The sequence below is a fragment of the Falco peregrinus genome, chromosome 9 (genome assembly GCF_023634155.1).
Source record: "Falco peregrinus isolate bFalPer1 chromosome 9, bFalPer1.pri, whole genome shotgun sequence".
Lineage (NCBI taxonomy): Eukaryota > Metazoa > Chordata > Aves > Falconiformes > Falconidae > Falco > Falco peregrinus.
The window spans coordinates 37692717-37711476 of record NC_073729.1 but is presented as its reverse complement, the minus strand read 5'-3'; the positions used below and the strand labels follow the sequence as shown (position 1 = coordinate 37711476).

Genomic DNA, 18760 nt, shown 5'->3' with positions numbered 1-18760 from the left:
AGGCATGGTTTTGCCTTCATTCAGTGAGAAGCAGTGGCTAGGAAAGACCACCCAAAGAACAGAATGCAGAGTAGCAGCATGTCGAATTGCTCTGAATCTCCAAGAAAGCCTTAGGGTTCACAGCAGAGCATGAAAAGCAGTGACAGCAGGATGCTTAAGTGCCAAACACGTGGTAGGGAAGGTGAGTTCTTTGCCCATAACACCTCTGAACTCCCTAAACTGGAAGCAGATTGCCTCTAGAATGAAGGAGAAGAAGGAAACACTCACCTTCTGAGTGCTTCTACTAGAGAGTGGAGGTGCTGCTGGTGGCTGCTGGACATCTTGCATTCCTCCTCCAGCTGCTCAACCCTTTGCTGCAGCTTCCTGCACTTCTCTTCCCACTGTCTGTGCTGGTGCAGCAAGAAATTGATAGAATCCTGTCTGGCAGAAAGCTCTTCTTTTAGGGCCTGCAAGGAACGGGCAGGGAAAGAGCACAAACAAGCAATAAGGAGCAGGGAAGATGGCTCCACATAGCAGGGAGAAGACGCAGGCAGAGAGACATCTCACCTGAAGGCAAAAGCTGTGATGAGGGGGTGGAGATCAAGAAGAGAAAAGCAGTAGAACACGGAGCTGGTGAGACTGGCAAGGCAATATAGTATGAAGAATGGGAAGGCTAGAAAGAAACTAGCCAAACTGGCTAAGTAAATAGAAGGGTTTCAAGCTAAGTGAAGCATTAGCAGCTGAGCCTGTGGCCAGCAGTGAAGACAAGCAGAAATTCTCACCTGTGTTGCCCCTTGCCTCCTTGCCAGTGCTTCCTGAACCAATACAAAGGCATGCTCTGCATCAACGGACCTCAGAGAAGAGAGGATGTTGCTATACTCTGCATGTTGGGAACTCTCGGTGCAGATAATGTTGACTGTACTGTCACTGTCATCTAACACCACCTGAAAGCCCACATCAAGCTGTTACTCTTTACTCATTCTACTTTACTCATTTCTTCTTTCTCCCCCACTTCACCCTAGAGTCACTAAAAACTCAATTCTCTCATTTCTTCAGTCAACAAAGAAGTCTTGTCCCTGTGACCACAAGTACTCCAGGGATTTCTGAGTACCATTACTATAAACCAAGAAGCAGCAAGTGTGAAGCAGCTAGAGGCTGCCTGAACACTCGGTTTCTTCAAGATCTCAGGAATGATTTTGGTCTCCTTCAGCTTCTTAGAGCACCAAATCAATGCTCAAAATAGCAATAAAAGGAAACATTAATGCTGCCCAGGGAAGAAGGAAGCTGAGGAATACTGGGAAACAGCAATGAAAAAGCTAATGTTTGTAATTACTCTGAGCAGCAGCACAAGAGGATAAAAATGACTACATAAGGGGAAAGAACTAACTCTGTGAGAGGCTGTGTAAAAGACCTGATGATTAAACGTTCCTCCATAGAGCAGAATTTAGGACTAAGTTAAAGTTACCCCTAAACAGATCAGTTGCAATTCTGGGGAGATAATGGTCAGTGAAGGTAGAGTGGAGCAGAGTTGGCAAGTGCATTGATTGAGTCAGTGGCCTTTTATTAAAAATCTGAAGAGCAACAGAGTCATTACTCAAGGAGGGTGGGGGAAGCATTCAAGGAACACTGGAGTACACGTGTCAAGCAGCCAACCTGGAAAGTATAGTCCAAGACAGGCCTCAGCAGGACAGTGAAGGCAAAGGTACTAAAATTTCTAGTGACTCACCTGAAGTCTCACAGGACAGCCAACTTGGAAGTTGTAACAGGTTTTATGTCAGAAAAGTGGTATAAAAATTAAACAGCCAGTAGCAGTTAACACAGATAGTAAAGAACATATATATCTATTCCCTGCGCTAGTCCATTGCCTTCCTCAAATACTGTGAAATCAAATTTACAGGGATGTGGTCTCAACTCTGTACTCACCTCAGTTATATCTTTTATCACCTTTTGGAGGGAAAGATTCTCCTCTTTGGCACTTTTAGTCAATGAAGCTTCATATTCTCTCTCTAACTGACTTGCTTCCTGAGAACAGAGTAAGGAAAGGGTGGTCAGGGAAGAGCTGCTCCCCTCTGCAGCATTCACATCCCCAGCAGTATTGTCACACTGATAAGCCTCAGCCCTAGTGATTCTACTGTATTCCTTCCCAGATCTACTCAATTTCTTCTTTGCTAAAACTGAGGAAGACCAACAGCTCATTTTTATAGACTGCTACAAAGCTGTCAATTCCAAGGAACTTTGATCCCCAGAGGCTTAAAGTCACAGGCAGAATAGCATTGATGCAATCTGCCTGAGGAAGACAACTGAACTGTCAGCAGCTCCCTGCCACTGTCTGCACCTGAACTGATCACACATGTGCCAAACACACAAGGAGTATTTTGGCAATATGCCTAATGTTCCCATACAATTTGCATCTTTACTGCTTCTTCTCCTGAGGAAGCCACATCCCTTTGTGCTAAGGCTGGAGAGCAAACACTGGGCTACCTCCCAGATAAAGGTAAAACATACTAGAATCTCCAAAGTGTCGTTAAGCATTTTCACGGCCTTCTCCTTCTCCTCGTTTTGCTTCTGAGACTGTACAAGCAGGGCTGAGAGCTCCATCACCCTGAGAAGACAAGGTCCACGTGCCATTCCAAAAGCATTGCACACCATCACCTGTTAAAGAGCTAAGCAGCTCCCAGAGGCATAGCAGAGAAAGTTCAACCCAGAAAATACAGCAAAGGCTGCGTTCATGCCTACAGATTAATATGCTTGATGCTGCAAATCGGCACTTCTTGCCCCAAAGGCCTTCTGCACTCAGTCTGCCCAGGAACTGTCAGTACAAAGGTGCTCCAGTGCTTATGCTTGCTGTGGGCAAATTCCTCACAACACCTTTAGCACAACCCCTTTAGCAAAAGGGCTCTACAAGACAGAAGTCTCCTCACACTGGTCTCAATTTCTCACCAAGAATTAGTTAAAACAAAAACATTGTAACATGCAATCTCTTTTCCAGTCTTGTCTTACTCAGAAGAGCTTCCATCAGTCAGACATTTTTTTCTGTCCTTTCTGTTGAAGGCAATAGTTTGACCAGGGACAGAAATAATAGGGCTATGCAGAATGGGTGTGTTTAAATGTGAACACAGCCCACCTATGGATCCAGGAAGCAGCCACAAAAGATAATGTGTGTAATAGCAAAGTTTAAAGCACCTTTACCTGTCTTGAAGCTCCTTCTTCTCCATGTCCTCCTTGACCTGTAAGCACATCACTTCTCCAGTCTTCTGGTTAATTTCCTGTCCTGCTTGCTGCTGTGCCTGATCCTTCAGGACAGGTCTACCCAGAGTGATGGACTCCCAGAGCTGTATGCTGGAGTTTAGACGGGAGCAGTTTACAAGGACAGATCCAGAAAGCCTCATCTGCTCTGCCTTCAGCTCCGACAAATCTCTGAAAAAGAATCAAGGAAGATACAACGTTCACACCACCATCTTTATCAGCTGATTCACTTCTGAGGCATGTAATAGCACAATAGTGAAAGCTGGCTGGAAAGATGACATCTTCATTGAGGACAAATCGTTCATCTGATGCTTTGGGATCAGGACACATCTTGACAGTTGAGCAGTGAGTCTACTGGACAGCTGAGGAATGAGTCTGTTCCTCATCAGAGATAAGAAGAAATGTATGACACAGCCAGAAAGCTTCAGGGACCTCTAATTACTCTTATCAATTGTTGTTCCTCCTCTATCTTATTAACGTACTCTAATTATCATTAACAGGTGTAAGGAATTTTACCAGGGTCCTCAGCTTTTATACCTAGGAGATCAGCCTTAAGCGACCTATTATTATCAACACTTCAACTGCTAAGAGGCCCATGACAGTATCTACATAATAAACATTTCAGGAAGGTGGTGTAAGAATAATCCTAAAATGCTGTAACAAAAAAGCACAAATAACACAAGAATGCAATAGTAGATCAGGCATACTCTACACATTAAGGAAGGCTTATAATCAAGTAAGGTAAATAGCTGACAGTAACCCAGAGTTTGAAATCACATGCTGGCATCAGAAGAATGTACCATTACTATTTTTGTTCATGTAGAAGGCAATCATGAGAAAGGAACCTCCCAGAGCCCAAGAATAAGAAAACACTGATAAAAAGAGGTATCAAACCAAGCAAAATAAATTGGATAAATGCAGTAACAGAGAAGAGAAGCTATTATTTCCCTCAACAATATTGGTACAGGATTAAGCAGATACAAACTGACCAGAATAAATATAAACTGGAAATGAGAAAGAAAAAAAAATATGTATTTACGAATGATCTTCCCATCAGAAGCAGTGGGAAAAGAAACTCAATGAGATTTCATCATTCTGTAAAAGAGACTGCTCTACATGCTGCATGCACAGCTTTGGTGAGTCCCTTCCAATGTGTCCATATATGCCTGTGTCTGTGTTAATATGCTCAGTCATCACCATAGCAAAGTCATCTCTTCAGGGCCTTTGCATTCCTTATAGTTCAAGCCCCTCAGTTTTATCTCAAAACCAGCATAAAACAAATTGATTCCAAAAATAGCCTAAAGCATGCTTAACGGCATTAGTTCAGACTACCACAGGAGAAACCGTATCTTTAGCCACAACTGATGTAACACTGAGACTTAAAAAGCAGGTGTGAAAGCAAGCTACATTTTTTTGCCAAGAGATCTAGCCTTAACTTCTACTCACCTGTCAGTGGCAGTCTTCATTTCCAGAAAATGACGGCGGAAGGTTACCACCTGACGCCACAGGCCAATGAGACGGTTATGTTCACCCCTTAAGTAGTTTTCATAAAGCTAAATGTGCAAAGTCAAAAAGAAATGCCAATTCAGCCTTCACTGTCACTATACAGTGACACTATGCTTTCAGATAGCAGAGAGTACAACCACCACCAGGTCTCCTTTAATAACAGTTCTGAGAGGGGCATCAAGGACTTAAGAGGCATCTTCAGCAGACCAGCCACCTGACTTCAAAGAAGGGAACATCCACACTCCTCCTGCAGGAGTGGGTATCTGCAAATGATGATGATTCATCACCTCACTTTGCAGAGGTTCTAACAGTCTTGGTGGAAGAAGACAAAAACAAGCCCCTCCAAGACCAGTGTCAGATTTGCTTACCACAGGCAAGGTAAGGGAGGCCTGTCCTGTTCGTCCATCAGCTACTCTGAATCTGAAAACACACAGATCTCTCTGGTCTCCTGGACTGTTCTAGATGGACATTTAAGAGCTACTAAAAGATGAGCAGTACACAGCAACAGCAAGCATTTGCCTTTAGGACTGAGCACAGCAGGTGGGCACCTTCCACCACCACAATCTGCTGGCACTCCTCCATCTCACACCCCTGCCTTCTGCTCTCAACACCAATACATCCTCAACAGACCCACAACTTTCACACAGCAAGTTCTCTACACCAGAAATAAAATGCATTCTCATTCCACTCTGGCATCACATCCGACATTCCCATAGCCTTGTCCTTACCTCACGGTCATTGCGCCATTCACTCTCCTTCAATTCCAGCTCCTCCCGGGCCCTCATCCAATCTGCCGTCAGTTTTCCAACATCTTCTCTGAGGGCTGAATTCACCTCATTTGCTTTGTTGAGGTGCTCCCGCAGGAGAGTGTTCACTTCTGCCAGATTCTCACACCTTGGAAAGGGAGAAACAGCAATGAGGTTGACTGAACAACTGCTATCCTGAAGCAGCATCCCCACAATTTTCCAACTCCCTCAACACTGACTTTGTTGTCAAACTGAGAGGCAGTAAAAGTGCTTTCTAGGATTAACTAAGATCTCTCTGTGATGGTGCACTCATTTGCTTCTCCTTGCTTTAAACCTTCAATTTCCATCAATTTCCATCTATGCTTTTGGTTTCCCCTCCCTCTTCAAATTTCATGATGCCCACAGTTAACCTCTTACATCCCCTTTGTGCTGTCTGATCACTGGATGCATCACCTTTTTCTAGCATTGCCCTGAGTCACTCACCTACTATTCTAACCCTAGAATAATTTAGGCTGCAAAGGGACCTGTGGAGGTCACCCAGAATAATCCCCCTTCTCAAAACAGAGCCATTCAGCACACAGCACTGTTGCTGCACCACAGAAAACGGACTGTGGACCCTTCTCCTTTCAAAGTGGCTTGCCCAACCGCTTCCCTTGGGGAGCCTAGGTAGCACTGACAGCTTTTCTCTCAGTTCCATAAGCATCAGGATACCAAGTTCGAGGGAATGCTTCTTCCTTGTACCTTTGCTGCTCCTCTTCCACCTGAAGCAGTGCTTTCTCCAGGCTGTGGTCTTCTGTGGCTTCCCACTTGCCTGGAAGGCATCCCTTAAGAAGAAATGAAATGTTTAGTCAGATTCCTGTGTTCACTGCTGTTAGCATCCATCACTTTCACCTCCACTTGTTGGGTATCTCAAGAGCTCGTGGCTTCTTCCAGGCATAACAGTGTCGTGACTATGAAGAGGAATGGAGGGGAAGGATGTTACTCAACACGAGTAGCTCTCAGTCTCCCACTGTCACACTTTCACAGCTAAGTATCCTCGGTTCGCAACTGTGAGGGCTAACTTTGACTTGAAGCCTGGGAATGCTCTCCTACTCTCTTACCCTTTGTTTCCTAGGTTTACTTTAGCTGTGAAGCAGAAAGAAAAGCAGAGAGCCAGCTCTGGATGCTGAATGCCAACATTCTTGCCTTCCAAAATGCTATGTTTGAACCAATTCTTTTTCAGAGACAGCCATATAATGTAACAGGCAGTACAGCCCTCTCCCAAGCATAGGACAAAATGTTACTCCAGCAATAAAGCACTCTTCTGCAAATCTAAGATCCTTCTTGATAGGGTTTTCTGAAGCGGCATTTCCATGACTACTGCTCTAAGAACAGCAAATGGATAAAACACTGCGAGGCAAACTTACAGCGCTTCTTTAAACCCTCAGGGTGCAGAATCTTCTCCTCTGTCACTGCTTTGGGGAGCTTTTTTTTTTGTCTGTGTTTACAAATTCTACGTACACTATCTTCAGTTAGCAACCTGCACACTCACCCCTCCTGCTTCCACTTGCTGTTCCAACTCTCGACACAAAGTCCGGTACTGCAGCACCTAGATGGTCACAGACAAGGAAGATGAGCAAATGCAGCTTGTAACAGACTCCGCTCCTCCTGCATTAGCTCTTCTCTTAAGTCTTTACAGCCTGCACACAGTACGTTTCACAGCGCTGCCAACACAGTCAACAAGTTGTTACGATACAGGGAAGCTTCACTTTGCCTAATATTAAAGAAACGGAGACAGGGTTTCTTTTACCGGTAGTCCTATCTGCTCAGCCTAAGACAGTGATGGCAAGCAGAATGATGAGACAGACTCAAAGACAGCCATGCCTGGCCTATGGCCACCACGTACCCCAAATCAGTATTGCCAGTGGGCTAAAAGCCCAGCGGGTTAAAAGCCCAGAGGGTCCCTGAAATCAGAGGAACGAGTTTTCCAAATTGCTTTTCAGAGTTAGTTCTGAGGCAGCCCCCGCTGCAGAACGCGGGTTTGCGCTCAGCAGCGGAGCGCAGGGGGCTGCCCGCAGCAGCACCGAGGCCGGCCCGCCGCCCGCCGGCCCTGCCCGCGCCGCCCCCCCGGGGCCCGCGCTGCCGGCCGCCTGGGCAGCTTCACTCGGGGGGGAAGGCCCGTGCCAGCGGCGGGGCCAGGCGGCTGCCTGGGCCTCCCCCGAGCTCCGGGCTCGGCCCCGTCCCAGCCGGGCGCGGGCTCCGCCGCGGGGTGCCCCCTCAGCGCGGCCGGCCCCGGGCAGCTGCCCCACCGGGCTGCTCACCTTCGCCTGCAGCTTCCGCACCAGCACCGCCTGCCGGTGCTGCGCCTCCCGCGAGCTCTGCAGCTGCCGCCGCAGGGAGGCCTCGCTCCCCGCCGCCTCCCCCGCTCCCGCCGCCATGACGGACTCGGCAGCCGCGCCCGCGCCCGCGCCCGCCACGCTTCGCCCCGCCCCGCCGGGGGCCGCTCCGCTGCCTGCCCTGGCGCACCGCGCTCAGGCGGGCCCGGGCCGCGGGTGCGCCTGCCCGCCGGGCGCCTGCGTGCCGTGAGCCCTGGGCCGTGCAGGCGCGCCGGGCCAGCCGGGGGCGGCGGTCTCCCATTGCCGCGGGGGTTCTGCTGGGCAGGAAGGGAAACTCCTGAATGGTCTGCGGTTCTGCACGGTGCTCGGTACCCGCAGAGCCTCCTCCCGCCCGGGGAGACGCACCGGTGCCGACGGAAATTTCTCTGAGGAGGACAGGGGTACTTCTCGGCTTCTCCAGAGAAGCCAGCCCAGCAAATGGCAGCAAAAGCAGCCACAGCTGCCGCAGCCCTCACAGTGCTTCGTGTGCAGGCATTTTCTTGCACACGGCTGGAAGTGTGGCAGCAGGGCAGTGGTGCAAGACAGCGGTGCAGCTGCCAGATCATCACTGTGAGGTGTGACTTTCTACAGGCCCAGTCTGTGTCTTGTTTTCCTCTCTTGACTACTAAGACTGCCTAGGTAATCCTCTCCGGTACTGTGGAAGCCTAAATGTAACTGAGATGGATTCAGCTCCATGTATTGTAACATAGCTGAAGCATCATTAGAAATCTAGGCAAAACCAAAAATATGCAGAACTGAGGGTAACATCTTGTGAAGCAGTGATTGCAAAAAAGGGTTTAGGGAATGAGTTCTAAAAACCTGTTTTATAGGAAGCAGCTGAAGTAGCTCCAGCTTATTGATCAGAATATGAAGAGAGCGGTTAATTTAAAGCTATACATTCCTTTCAAATGAGACAAAGATAGAAAGGAAATCAAATATCTGAAATATAATTTAATTTATTATATTTAAAAATTATAATTATAAAATAATATAACAAATTCAGTCTAAATACACAGCAGCGTTGGTGGGTGTCCCAGTGTTTTTTATTTTCTTGAACTAAAATGCTGCTCTGTAAGAGCCCAGAGCCTCTGCTTGTGTCTAAGCACTGAGGACTTGGTCTCCAAAGGGACTCATTGTCAGTCACAGCAAGCAGCTGGATGGCTCCAAAGGTGTGTGCTGTCTCGCACCTCTCCGGGCCTGCTGTGCCTCGGGTGTGGGCCGTGGGGGGGACACCTTGGAGCTCTCTGAGGCTCTTGCGCCCTTGGATCTATCCTGGAAGCAAAGAGTTCTCCAGCCTTGCTAGCAAAATGCTGCAGCCTCAGCTGGGCTGTCATCGTGGGGCTTGATTCCCAGCAGCCTGGCTTTGCTCTTGCCTGTAGTGTTTCAGGTGAACTTCTTGCATAAATGAGCTTCTTTCTCGTACCAGATCTTCACTGTTTTGAGACTACTCAGATCCAAAGACAACTCCCTTTCCACTGATTCCAAGTGACATCCAAAAATGTTGTTTCCTTTTCGGGCTGTGCCTGGCTTTCTGGACCTACCACATAGGCATCATGGCAGCAGACAGGTTCTTTTTAGTACTAGTGTTCTTGAGACAGGACATGCAGTGGATAGTATCCCAGTGCTCTTCTCCAGGCTTGTCCCATCCGTAGCTGACTACTGTTCAGAGGCATAGCCAAGTCTCTTGGTAACCGATGACACAATTCTTTCTTTGGACTTCCAATATTTTATGTATCATCATGACATTGTAGTACAGCCTTTTATTATTATACCACACTTTCCCATGTTAGTAGGAACTTTATGATGTTTGGTTTGCTCTGGCCCAAGACAAGAGCAATTTTTAATTATAGCATCTTGGAATTTTCTGTCATTCTTTCCTTTCAAAAAGCACAGAGCTGTTAAGTTCCTTCCTAAAATTATTCATGCTTTTAAAAATCAGTCCCCAAAAAGGTATGATGCAGAGGTCTAAGTTCTCACAGAAATAGAATGTTAATTAGTTTCAATTAGCAAAAGCAATGTGACAGAAAATGGCTTAATATATGGAGTTAACTCAATCCTGTAAGTACTTTCTGGAAATCAGTTCACCTGGGAAAGGACAATGAAATAAATTCCTGATAGATCACTAAAATAAAGATTTCCACGTGAAGCTCAAACTTCAAGTTTGCAGCAGTGAACAGATTCTGACTTTTGGCATCACGTATTCAGTGGAGCCTCCTTGGAGCCACGTTGGGGTGACCAACTGTAGATGGTATATTTTAGAGTGCACCCTGGGAGTTCTGGGCTCAGTGGGAAAGCCTGGCATTTTCTGCTCAGCTCAGCCCTTGCCCTTATTCCACAGCATCCTCTGACAGATCAAGCAGGTGATCTGAGCTTTCCGTGAGAAGGACCCCGCTGCTGCCTTGCTGCAGCACTGGGTGGGACTTCAGCTGAGCAGTAGTGCTGCATCCAAATGGCAAACATCTACAGGTAGCAATATGATCACAAGGTGTGTGCTTCAGGGAGCACATCAGGTGTTGCCGTGTGCCTGTGCCCAAGCATTAAAGAAAAGTATAGACAGCATCTGGTATGCTGGAAGGGGCCTATGCACTGTGGCTCCAGGGTCTACTTGTACATGGAACATGCAAATACGTTGACCTGGATAGGACCTTCTATCCTCAGGGAAAGGCAACTTTTCAACACTGTGAAATGTTCCTTCAGGCCCCCAGAGTGATCCCATCCTCTAGCCCACTCTGGATTGTCCAGAGGAGTCACTGAAATTGTCTGTTTGAGAAGGTGGCACAGCTCATACAGGCATAATCTTAGGATCTGGAGAGCAGGAGGCAATGCATTTCCAAGGAGCAGGGACAAGGGTAGCCTTCCATTTTCAAATCCTTACATACACTGTGTGAGGAGCTGCCTTCACAGAAGGGACCAGAAAGGACAAGTGGGCTGTATGAACCAAGCCACTCGAGTGGTACACACAAACTTAGCTGGTGGTGAGAAGTAACAGGCCTCGAACACCTCTTCCACTGTGTCCTATAGCTGATCTAAAGCCTGTACCAGAGTGAGGGTTTCCATCTACATAGTGAAGATACCAGTTGCGTTTGAGCTTAGCCAGCTGGAATGACTCCACAGTAGTGTAGGGCCGTAAGACACCTGAGGCTATGGGTCTTATTCAAGGCCAATGTTTCACTCTGGGGGCCACTGTACTATGTTCCAAGCACCTAGATGGAGAGCTGCTCCAGAGAGCCTCCTTTAAAGACAAATAACAGTTTGCACACCTTGCTTTGCTTGGTTTTGCTCTTTTTTTTCTTTTTTCTCTAGGCCACCCAGCCCATTAAGATATATTAACCTCAGACATGTAAATATCATTTGAACATATGATTGATTGTTAATCTGATTTACTAAGAGACAAGGCCCATTAACCACATTGTCTTACTTCCTGCTTTTTCATGTCCATCTCCTAAATCATTTGTAAATCTGTTTGCAAATCTCAGCCAAGTTTCATAGAGCAACAGAGCTCTTAAAGATAATTAAATTCTTACAAGTGTTGTGAAAACTGGAGCTGGATAGATTAACATTGGGAACTCAATATTTAGCTGCTTCTGTGGCCTACTGGCAAGCTAATCAATACCCCATAGCGCAGAACCAGACACAGCACACCACCTCCTGCCCAGCAGGAAGGTGGGCAATATGAGAAGGATAAAAGGATGGCATGGTGGGGAGGGCCATGGAGACAGCGTGGAGTGACGGCTGGGGGGTGGTTTCATCAGAAGTAAGTCAGCAAAAAGCTGGTTTATTTTGATAGGGAATATTGAAACTACAACTGACATCAGAGGAAGGGCCATTAGGTCAGAATCAGGAGAGTGGGTTTTTGGATCTACTTGATTTGTGACATCTGTGAAATCAGTAAATTCTTCTATCCTTCAGTTCCTCCATCAGAACAAGGTAAAGCATTCAGAGCTCCTCATGCAGAAAGGGCTGCAGGTTATTTATGAAAGTAGTTTGGTAGTCAGGGTGGGAAATGCTACAGCACGCACAAATTGAGCTAAAAAGTTTTGTATCTTTTCCTTTTCTTCTTGCCCTCAGAAATGAGGGAGGAGGACTGGGCTTATTGTCAGTGCAAGATGAGAGAAGGGTCCCATTAATCCCTGTTCAATCCAACCCAGTGCCTCATTTCCCAAAGGCTCATTTTGAACAACAGTTCATTTTTTGCAGCTTATGAAAGACAATGTTTGCTCCACACTCTCTTTTTACGGCTGAAAGCTGCAGGATAGCCTTGACATGTAAGTAACAGGGGTTTCTAACTACCAGCCTTCTTGTGGCTGTGCAGTAGGTGGCTCTTGAAAATTTTGCATCTAATTTTAAAACAAAGGCTGTCGTTGAACAGTCTCTGGAGGAAAGACAGGGGTTTCAGGGTGCCCCCAGCTCCCCAGGTGGCTCTGGCCAGGGGAGGCTGGCTGCCTGCAGGGTGCACTGCTGCCCTGCGCTGTGCCACCCCCGCCCCCCCCGCAGGGCATCCCCACCGCCAGAAGCTTCTTCTCCAACTGGGCTTACATGGATTTTTTAAAGCATAGCAATAAATACGCCAAAATACACTGACTGTGGGCACGGCCATGTTGTGTTTGTGAAAAATTAAACTTCATCCTTGTTAAGCGCCTGCGTTACCAGCTCAGCCCTTCAGTCACTGGAGGACAAAGTGAAGCCACTGTTACAGTTCTCTGGAAAAAGAGCTAAATGAATTACACTTAGCTGTTTTAATGTGTCCAGTGGACTGTATGACAGGTCTCAGTTGTTGATCTTGCAGCTTGTCCCGTTTAAACATGAAGTTCATCGAAGGCTAAGGTAGAGGTCGTATTGCCACTTGAAAAGGCATCTTCTGGAGTTTTGAGCCTGTGGAGCTGTTTCACATGAGGCAGAGTATGACTCATGCTAATGAAAAGGGTAAAGAAGATTTTTTTAAAGAAATATATCGCAGTTAAATTAGTTTAGACAGCATGACATCAGAGAGTAATTAAATAGGTTTGTTGGAATTCCGTTTCCAATTCCTGAGTTCAGGTTTGTAAAAGATTTCTGAGCACCTGCAGGTCTCTGTGTGTGAAATATTTTCACTGGAAAGGATTCAAAACTTTAAAAAAACCTTTTAACACAGAGGCAGCATTACGCCATTCTTCCTTCTTGGAAAAAAAACCCCTTGGATTTAAACAGGACTCCTTCAAGTTTTCAGTCAGTTTTACAGAAGAAAACGAGGTGGTAAACTTTCTCTTTTCAAGAACAAGTTCTTTACAGCTGCTAACTGAAGTCAGGGGAGATCATATCTGAGTACATGAGCATTTCCACTATGGGACTGGATACAAGTACTGAACAACGAGATTTGCAATGTTTTAATCTCAAACAAAAAACAATTTTTCTGACTTTCGTTTTTAATTTCTTTCATGTTTTCTTCTGCCAAACTGGAGGAACCTTTTCTGATTTTTTCTTTAGTGGCATTCAGAGGAAGACCAGAGGATGAAAATCCTGCATTTTCTCACTTTACTGCTTTGGCATTTGACTTGGCTGTCTCTGGATCTAGTTCCTGGAGCGCTGAGTAATTCTGAAGCAGGCCAGAGTAATCCAGGATCTAAACTAGGTTTTTTAAAAGCAGAAGGAAAAGAGAGGAATCCCTCAGCACGGGCAGGTACACTGAGGACTGCAAGCCATGGATATAGTACTGGGACCTCAAAGGCTAGGACTAAAAGCAGTGCTGGTCAGGCTGGAGCTCTGCTGCCCAAGAACGATGAATCAAAGAAGGTTCTCTCAAGAACAGCAGCCACGGAGGGCAAGGTAGGACATCTCCCCAGCAGACCTTCTGGAGTAAGGACAGTGACTCCAAAGGTTCAAAATCTTAGCAGCAAGGTGGCTTTGAAAAAAACTGGCACAAGCAGTACTGACACTGATTCTTTCAAAACCAAAAAGACTAAAGAGCCTGTAACCCCGAGGGAAACTAAGGAAACTTTCAGACATCCCCCTATAACGCCACATGAATACATGCTCTCTTTGTACAGGACTCTCTCAGATGCAGAAAGAAAAGGTGTTAATGGAAGTGTAAAACTGGAGGCTGGGCTTGCCAATACAATAACCAGCTTTATAGACAAAGGACAAGGTAAGAAAGCAGCTCGTGTGTGTGGGTGTGGGTGTGTGGGTGTGGGTGTGTGTGGACAGAGAGAGATGTCTGAGTGTCTTTATACATGTAGAGAGTATGAGAAAATAATAATACTTTGTTAAAGTCAAATAGCTCTTTTTAATGTAAATTAAATCATATGACACTGCTGCAGATTTTGTCCTCCTGCCTTATCTTGGAAAATTCATTTACAGGCAGAACAAGATGGTTGTGTGGCAGCCAAACAAAACATTTAGGAAATATTTTAGATGCATATTGTTGAAAATCAATCAGTCTTTGCATGCTTAGGTATTTAAAAACCTTTTAAATGTCTTATTTTCTTTCTGTAACTAGCTCCTGGAAACTGCTAACATTAGCTTTTATTGTACAGTGTATCTAAAAAACACATGATATGCTAAGAACAGGGCTATTCCATGAAAAAAACCACAAGTTTCAGTATCAAAGGGTCAGCCTGGTTTGTTCAGGGTAGAATCATGAGGAACTACACTGTGGACCCAGGAGTCATCATACCATAGGGTGGGTGTATCTGTACTAGCTCAAAGCTCATGCTTTCGGGTACTTCCAACCTTCTGTCCACACAGAAGCCCACAGCTAAGCACAGACTAACAAGAGCAGTAACTTCTGGGACTCCAGAACTTGCAGCTCAACATCCTGGTTCCAAAGTTTTTTGAAAATTTGGAATAGAGTCTGCTTTCATACAAGAAGTAACCAGGCTTCCAAAGAATGATGTTCACCTTACCACTCCGGTTGGAGAGCCCCATGTTGCTGCCAGTGACGTTACTAACAGTTTTGTCATGTACTTAAGGAAGCAACACGTGTGACAGCTGATAAAGTAATCGTGATGGAAGACTCAGCCAGGACTGGATTTGTTTGCCATTTAATTCTGAATAGCTTGGCTTCTGGGAAGAGATGATATGCTGCTCACAAGTGCTGCATTCAGGTTCTCAGCTTACCACTGGCAGGCATTGTTAATGTGATGTCACTAAAATGTTGGCTCAACCATATTCCTTGTTAGTGCTGCTCATGAGCTTAACCAAGAAAATGTAACGTCAGGTTAAAGGGAGGTATGTTTTTCTGCCCAATTTGAAAAAGTTGTGAATCATGTGGAGTTAAGTTAATAAGGCAATTATCCTTGTGTCTGGCAGTTCCTGGGGGATGTTGGTTTTAAAGGACTAATTCACTATTGTATTGTCTAAGGGTAAATTTGCTCATGTTTGGAACCAGCATGAGGCCTGGGCACCACTGAAGCTCTGTTTCAATGATTTAACTACAATATAAGTGGTGAATAGGCCCTGTGAGTGCTCAGCACTGAAAAAGAACTATTTTTCAATTGGTTAATTGTGACTTTGAAGTTAGAAAATGCCCGCCAGCCAAAGAAATGAGATTTCTACAAGGCAAACTCAGAAACTCTTTTCCCTGTTGAGTCACTGAGTTTTTCTGGGTCCCTGCACAGAGCTGATCCCTTTGACAAAAATTGCTCTTTCTGTTTGGTGGGTTAATTAAGGAATCTTCTAGGCTTATGAGAAAACTTCAGGAAAACCATTAAGAACTGAATAACTGATACTAATCTGTGCTTGATATACATTTAAAAATGTGTGTGCTTTTTTTAGATGAGAGAGCGGCAACTATAAGAAAACAGAAATATATTTTTGACATCAGTGCATTAGAAAAAGATGGTTTGCTGGGAGCAGAGCTTCGAATATTGAGGAAAAAACCTTCTGATACGTGGAAGTCTCATTCTTCTGGAAAAACTTCCCAAGTGAAATTATTTAGTTGCTCTACAAACAGACAAGCAGCAACACTCCTGGACTCTCGTACTGTCAGTATCACAGATACACCAAAGTGGGAAGTGTTTGACATCTGGAAACTTTTCAGGAACTTTAAAAACTTGGTTAACTTGTGTTTTGAACTGGAAACTTTTGACAGGGGGAGAGCTGTTGATCTCAGGAGTGTGGGATTTAATAGAACAGGAAGACAGGTCAATGAAAAGGCTCTCTTCTTGGTATTTGGGAGGACAAAAAAAAGAGACTTATTCTTCAATGAAATCAAAGCTAGGTCTGGCCAAGATGACAAAACTGTTTATGAGTACTTATTCAATCAGAGGCGGAAGAGAAGAGCTCCTCTAGCAACACGGCAAGGGAAGAGGCCCACTAAGAATCTGAAGGCGAGGTGTAGCAGAAAAGCCCTCCATGTGAATTTTAAGGATATGGGCTGGGATGACTGGATAATAGCCCCTCTAGAGTATGAAGCATATCACTGCGAAGGGCTTTGTGAATTCCCCCTACGATCCCATCTGGAGCCCACCAATCACGCAGTTATCCAAACATTAATGAACTCAATGGACCCAGAATCGACACCCCCAACTTGCTGTGTCCCAACCAGGCTGAGTCCTATTAGCATTCTTTTCATTGACTCTGCAAACAACGTGGTCTACAAGCAGTATGAGGACATGGTGGTGGAGTCATGTGGTTGTAGGTAGCAGAACAGTTGCTCACGTGAATATGTTATGAAAGGCAATATGACATATTGAACATAACCTGTCCTCAAACAAGGTTAACTATATTTCTTACCTCCAGGGTAAGTGTGTTTACAAGGATGTAGCAATAAATCCAGAGCTCCTATAGGTATCTCCACCATGGTCATATTTCAGTATAGCATTTGGGTGCTGTCATGCAGCCTGATATAAGGCCTTGTGCTGGCGACATGAGACTGCCTGTAACTGAGGTCCATGATAGACAAGATTATACCTCCACACCTCTAGATTGTCTTCTTTTAGCCTCACGGCAGTGGGTAAAGGTGCTGTCGGTGAGCTGTGGATATGACCTGTTTGATCCTTCGAACAATGTTCTTAAGACTGAATTTATGTCTGAGTCCCCTGTGCTTTGACCATTAAGAAATGTAAGGAAAGAATCCTGATGTCTGGAAGAGAACATTGCGTTCTGCTGTGTTCCCATCTTGGTGTAAATAGTTACACTGATATGATTTCTTTCTGATTAGCTCTTGAAACTATGCATATATAAAAAAGGAGTCATTAAATATAATATGTTGATTTAGTTTTAAGTTTTATGTGGAGATAGGTGATACAGGAGGTATTTGCTTCCATGTATGTTTTCCTCCAAGCTACATATCTTTCTTAAGTATCCACCTTTCCATTATTATGTAGCAAGATATATTACTCTGTATAAGGTCCAAGTTGTTCTCAAATGCTCATAGTAAAAGTGTTCAGTTATGGCATAAGATGTAATAAATTATTGACACAGTTCTACATTGTGTCTAGTTGTCCAACTCTGCATAATTATAATGCTATTAGAAATTGTTTTTAATGTTTTTGTCTAATAAATACAAGCGAAAGGGACTTTTCAGTGCAGCAGAATGCCAGTGGTATGCAAAACACGTCCATGTATTTTGCTTGCCTCTAACTCTACTGCCACAGAGAGAAACTGGAAAGACTGGAAGAAAGATCTGAAAGTATGGCATGGTTTGATCTGGTGGGGAATGACACTATCACTTGATGTATCTAGGGCAAGAATGAGTTATGCAGATGACTGCAAAAGAGCTCTGGTATCCTTTCATTCCACCCTCCAAGGGCTGTGTGTTTGCATATCCCCTTCATCTGTTCCAGACATGGATCATAAATTTATTGTAGGATTATTCTGTGTATATTTCCACCTACAAAACTAGGTACCAGATGTTCAACTGTAGACGAATCAGAAAGGCCATAAGAACCACCAGAAATTGAAGTAGTTTATCAGTAGTATAAAATATTAATATTAAGGTTTGATATTGTTTCCTCACAGTTTAAACCATCAAGTCCCATGTTTTCCTGGATCTGAACTCTCCTCTGCACAGCATCACTGGTGTGGGTAGTGGCAAGGAGCTGAATATGGTCCCTGAGGTCCTCCTGGTCAGTACCCCAGACTGGATGTGCTCTAGCTCACAATAGTGGCAAACCATCCTAAATTCATGGTCAACAGCCATAGATAAACAGTGACAAAAGCTCTTCCCTTCCTCCTGCACTCTTTAGGTGGCTGACCCTTTAACCAGCTTAAATACCTGGTTAAGCAGCTTTGCTGCCAGACACTTGGGGATCCCCTGTGCAGGCAGAGTTGTCATGTACCACAACCTACAGCATGGTGGTACAGAAAAAGCACTGCAGGGAGCTTTTGTATGTGTCATCTCTTTGCAATAGCTTAGCACCATGATGTCTCCCTGCAGGAACTGGTATTGCTTGGTGCATGTGGTAACACAAAATGAGGTGGGTCAGAATGCTGTACTTGACAGGAGGGCAAATCACTAACTAGTGTGTGGAGTGACAAGTACTTGAAGCTGCTTCTTAACATGTGCATGACAAATTCTGGCATCTTATGGATCTATTTTGTGGGTCAGGGCTGTCCCCAGAGCTCCTCTGTCTCCCTTCTGGACTCTCAGTGTGTGCACTTCCCAGGTCCTGCTCTTCCTCGTCCTAATGGAGTCTTAGGCCAAGACCAACGGGTTACTGTCCCCTGCACTAACTGCTTATCACCAGCCAGTCTCATACGACTTTCAAAACAAGGAATTTTTAATTCTAAGCTTTAATACAAGCTTATTTAGATATGATTTACCAATGCTACAGTAGGAGAGAAAACATTCTCCTGCCAATTTCACAGCCAAGACGGCATCTCAGGCTTTTTTTTGCCCATTCCGTTAAAAGAGTTCTTTTCTTGCTCCTGGCTGTTTTCTAGGTAACGGGCTTGCAGCTTTTAAGGATCCTTCTCTAGCACCAACCACAGCTACCTTCTGGAGAGGGTGGC

The 18760-nt window shown here is 45.1% G+C and overlaps 2 protein-coding genes across 7 annotated transcripts in view; one reads left to right on the top strand and one right to left on the bottom strand.

Annotated features, from left to right (window-relative positions):
* CEP250 (centrosomal protein 250) overlaps positions 1–8101 on the bottom strand; it is a 36897-nt gene extending 28796 nt beyond the window's left edge. For 4 of the 6 annotated variants that reach the window (XM_055813498.1, XM_055813499.1, XM_055813500.1 and 1 more), the window contains exons 1-10: positions 7778–8100; positions 7009–7065; positions 6219–6301; positions 5460–5625; positions 4672–4778; positions 3169–3396; positions 2485–2581; positions 1903–2001; positions 762–923; positions 268–446 (exon numbers count right to left, since the gene is read on the bottom strand). In XM_055813498.1, coding sequence (XP_055669473.1) covers positions 268–446; positions 762–923; positions 1903–2001; positions 2485–2581; positions 3169–3396; positions 4672–4778; positions 5460–5625; positions 6219–6301; positions 7009–7065; positions 7778–7894 — 1295 coding nt within the window. In that variant the 5' untranslated portion in view covers positions 7895–8100. Of the gene's footprint in view, positions 1–267; positions 447–761; positions 924–1902; positions 2002–2484; positions 2582–3168; positions 3397–4671; positions 4779–5459; positions 5626–6218; positions 6302–7008; positions 7066–7777 lie in introns of all 6 variants that reach the window. The other 2 variants (XM_055813502.1, XM_055813503.1) reach the window with 1 other exon arrangement.
* Positions 8102–12752: 4651 nt separating this feature from the next.
* On the top strand, positions 12753–17324 carry GDF5 (growth differentiation factor 5). Its single transcript, XM_005229290.3, has 2 exons — positions 12753–13952; positions 15581–17324. Exons 1-2 carry the CDS (start codon positions 13319–13321, stop codon positions 16447–16449), a joined length of 1503 nt encoding a protein of 500 aa, XP_005229347.1. The 5' UTR covers positions 12753–13318; the 3' UTR covers positions 16450–17324.
* Positions 17325–18760: the final 1436 nt, after the last annotated feature.